The 4,567-nt window shown below is 36.9% G+C and overlaps 1 protein-coding gene across 1 annotated transcript; it reads left to right on the forward strand.

The window, feature by feature from the left end:
- Positions 1-2,294: 2,294 nt before the first annotated feature.
- On the forward strand, positions 2,295-4,200 carry LOC121416502. Its single transcript, XM_041609992.1, is given in 1 exon segment — positions 2,295-4,200. A coding segment is annotated over 1 exon segment (1,692 nt). The 5' UTR covers positions 2,295-2,321; the 3' UTR covers positions 4,014-4,200.
- The last annotated feature ends 367 nt before the right edge of the window (positions 4,201-4,567 follow it).

Below are 4,567 nucleotides of genomic sequence, written 5' to 3' on the forward strand. Positions count from 1 at the left end.
TTTGATTTTTTTTTAAATAGAGTTAAATACACAGACCGGACCCCCCCAAAAATATATCATGACAATTGTTATAAACAGCACTTGATGAAATCTTCAGCTTTTGACTAGTTTTTGTCTCACCTGCATAGCAGAGTCAGACTATAGGCGCCGCTTTTCCGACGGCGGCAGCGACGGTGGTGCCGGCGGCGTCAACATCAAATCTTGACCTGAGGTTAAGTTTTTGAAATAACATCATAACTTAGAAAGTATATAAACCTAGTTCATCAAACTTGGCCATAAAGTTAATCAAGTATTATTAAACATCCTATTAGAGTTTCATGTCACATGACCAAGGTCAAAGGTCATATACGGTCAATAAACTTAGGCCCTGTTGTGGGAATCAATATCAAAATCTTAACCTGAAGTTAAGTTTTTGAAATGTCATCATAACTTAGAAAATATATAGACCTAGTTCATTAAACTTGGACATAAGGTTAATCAAGTATCATCAAATATCCTGCATGAGTTTCACGTCACATGACCAAGGTCAAAGGTCATTTAGAGTCAATGAACTTTGGCCGATTTGGGGTATCTGTTGAGTTACAGTCAAAACTTTAAAAGTTTTTGGATCTGATTCATGAAACTTGAAAAAAAAATAGTAATCAAGTATCACTGAACATCCTGTGCAAGTTTCAGGTCACATGATCAAGGTCAAAGGTCATTTAGGGTCAATGAACTTTGGCCGAATGGGGGTATTTGTTGAATTACCATCATAACTTTGAAAGTATGTTGGTCTAGTTCATAAAACCTGGACATAAGAGTAATCAAGTATCACTGAATATCTTGTGCAAGTTTCAAGTCACATGATCAATGTCAAAGGTCATGTGAGATCAATGAACGTTGGCCGCATTGGGGGTATTAGTTAAATTACCATCCTGTCTCTGTAAGTGTATTGGTCTAATTCATAAAACGTGGAAATAAGAGTAACCAAGTATCACTGAACATCTTGTGCGAGTTATAGTAGTTTTCAAAGTCAGCACTGCTGCTATGTTGAATGGCATGATGCAGGTGAGACGGCCAGAGGCATTCCACTTGTTGTGATATCTAAATCATCCTATTTGGCGCAGATTTCGCATTAAGATCATGTGTGTCAACCTCTCCTCACAAAACAATTTAGGCCCAATAAGAGTCAAATATTAAACACATCACGAACATTATCGTTTTATTTTAAGTTCCTGTCTGAGTCTTTAAATTTGAATTTGAATAACGTCTCGAGCATGGGTATTGATCAGTGTATATGGTTGATGAGTGATGATAAGTGTTGATAAAATTGAGTGTTTGTGTGTCTGTCTATAGGGGTGTGGGTGTGAAGGAAAATTTCAAAGATGTCAGATATTGCGTTTTTGGCAAGGGGACAGAAATTCAGTTGCGAAGATCTACTACGTTTCTACTGTGCAGACCATTGGCATATTTGCTAAACTGGAAGACACATTAAACTTTTAGTTGTGTAGTTGTGAAGAGATGTGAAATGTAATATAAAATATTCAACAATGGGCATTTTATTTGATTTGTGCACTAATCCATGATGTGGAAAATCCCAAATATTTCACAACACATATGGCAAAAGTGTTTATCTTGAAATTTTGAGTTTTTTACCATGAAAAGAGCCTTAGACTTTTTACTCTTTGAACATTTGAATTTCTCTTTTAAGTATACTCATTGCATAAACGCAGGCCCTAGACTTGCTAAAATTGTTTGAAGTTGTTTGCGTTGTTATAGCACACTATCAATATTTCATTCCCACATTCTCTGCATTTTGAGCACTAATCCATGTTTATCATGAACTAAACATAAAAATTATACCTCCTAAAACATCTTTGTTTATCTGTGTTAAATAATACATTATTTTTTATTATACGAGGATCTTAATTCAGCTAAAGAGAAAAAAATAGTATCAAATTAAGTGATGTTTTATTGGTTTGCAAAACAAGGCAAGACAATTTAAGATTAAGTCTGATAACACTTTCCCTGTGAAGGTTTCTGAGAAAGCGAGAGACTTACAAAACGGCTTAAAACGTGTGATCAGAGCTTATTAGTTCGACAAGGGCGTTAATATACACGTTAATTTAGTATGAATGTGTTGATGTTTGTGCATGGGTGTGTCTACTTGCGTTTACGTCTGTTTGTGAGAATTTTGTGAGAAGTTTGTATTGAACGTTATTAAATGTGTTAAAGAATGTTTAATATACCCTGGTAATTTTTTTTCAATTGTTTCTTGAGTTCAGTTTAACTTTTCTTCCTTTTTTTAGGTAGGCTACTGTCCCTATTTTCTCTTCGTCATCATGGCGTCTAAGTTTCCATCAATGGAGGGTGGAGAGGTCGAACTTCGTACAAGGAAAGGTCATGACATGACATGGTCATGTGACAAGCATGGTGAGCCAATCAAATTTTACTGTAAGAAACACAAAATTCCTATTTGTCATCCATGCGCTACCAAAAATCACAGTCAGAAACCATGTGAGCTAGACGACATCGAGGATGTCATCTTCGAAAAGAGAAGTCAACTAGATGAGAAACGGCCAAAAATACAGAAACTCCAGAAAAAAATGGAAGCCCTCAACACAAAAATAAAGATTGTATCAACGTCTGGAAGTGCTCTTCTTCAGACAATTAACAACAATATTCAAGCATCATATCACGACAAGATCAAATCTGTTGGAGAAAAGGAGAACAGGATAATTAGGGTTATTAACGAGGAGGCAGATGAGGAAATAAGACTAGTAAATGAGAAGAGGGAAAAACGGATCAAGGATTGCAACAACGAGAGAGAAAAGGAGCGACATATCATCAGAGTCCAAAAAGCAAAACTTTTATCAGATACAAAGACACTCAGTGGGGAAGTTACTAAGAAGACAAAAAATCTCTCTTGTAAAAATCAGCTTGCAATAAACACTTTGATGAACATTGAATCAACCATCAAACGTATAAACCAACATGATGAAACATCGGTGAATGAAGCTTCTCAAGTACCTTCATCTATTGATGAAAATTTAAGTTTAAATGCTCATCAAGACGTTAGCGACAGTCTTGACCGAATACAGAGTAAAGTTGAGAGAGTGAAGCTTGTAGAGGGGTAAGTAGGTGGAGAATAGTATGGTAGAATTGATGGGTATATCGGTAAATGGAAACTTGTCATGTCAATCCACATTCCATCGGTTGTTAATTACCCGTATGTGCGTGGTTTAGTCAGTGAGGATGAGATCTGTGTGCAAGACGTAGATAACAATGACATGTATGTTACAAACATCAACACTCAAAACATAGAGAAAGTCATTGATGAAGGTGTGCAGATTACATCATGTGCGCCCATAGACAGTAACGTAATAGTGTGTGGTAAGGAGAGAAGGGATCGCACGGATGACAGGTTGGATGGATGCATCACTCTCTATGACAGAAAATGGAAGGTGATTAGAGACATCAGCATACCAAATGGAAGGTTTCAGTTACCCCCACATGTGTTTCTGATTTTCGATTTTTTTAGTGTGTATGTTGATGTTGACAGGGATGGGATGATCATCGCTGCTCAGTCCTATCAGTCTAATATCTACGTCATCAATCCTGCTAATGATAAAATAGTAAACACTATTACGATGCAGGGTAAGGAGGTGAGGGGTGAGATACAAGCGTTGACATCAGTTGATATCGTTGTGAAGACAGGTTATAATGAATACACTGTCATATCCCGATCAGGAGAAGAGAAGGCTGCCATACACTGTGATGAGTGGAACGAACCACAGTGTCGCGCTGACAAACTGACAGACACACTCTACATTGCGTACAAGGATGAAACGCCTAATATCTACACAGTTGATCAGGTGTCACGTGATGGTGTCATCCAGGCAAGGAAGATCGTGGAATACGTGGATTCAGATCGATCTTACTTTGTCAGCCCTTGTCTTGTTACTCCTTCTGGTAACCTTGTAGGATGTGATGGAGACAAATTTCATCTTCACAAGAAGACATTCATCTTGTAAATCATCAAATATTACAATGAATGATTTCAAAAGAAATAGTAACCACATTGACGGCAAGATCGTACACTATAAAATCATGGACGAAAATGTAATGTAGGTCAAGGTTTCACCGGCATCGCGATCTCAAAATTCTGTCCGATCGGCGAATGCGGGCTGTGTTGGAAACCGTTCAGAAAAAAGTGTGACCTAACTTCGCGCACCAAAGCTTATGTGGAGATTTAAACAAAAACTCAAGCCCAAAAAATAAAATATTTATATCCGATTTATGGCAAAATACTATGGAATCAGTTGGTAGCCCGTTCAAGTCCTTCACAGTGCGAGGCATCGTTTGACATCGTTAAATAATGTCGAATTAATTTCATAATAAAGATCCTTTGGAAATAATAAACATCTGGTAGTCGAACGCACCATGCTGTAAATACATAAACAGGAATATAATTGTTGTGTAACACACAGAGTTAGATAATTTGACAAATAACTGTACAATGTTTTTGTGTACGTTGTAATTGTATATATTTCAAAACAAAATATTCATGCCGTATGAATGAAGTTTG

The sequence above is a fragment of the Lytechinus variegatus genome, chromosome 6, assembly GCF_018143015.1.
Source record: "Lytechinus variegatus isolate NC3 chromosome 6, Lvar_3.0, whole genome shotgun sequence".
NCBI classification, from domain to species: Eukaryota; Metazoa; Echinodermata; class Echinoidea; order Temnopleuroida; family Toxopneustidae; genus Lytechinus; species Lytechinus variegatus.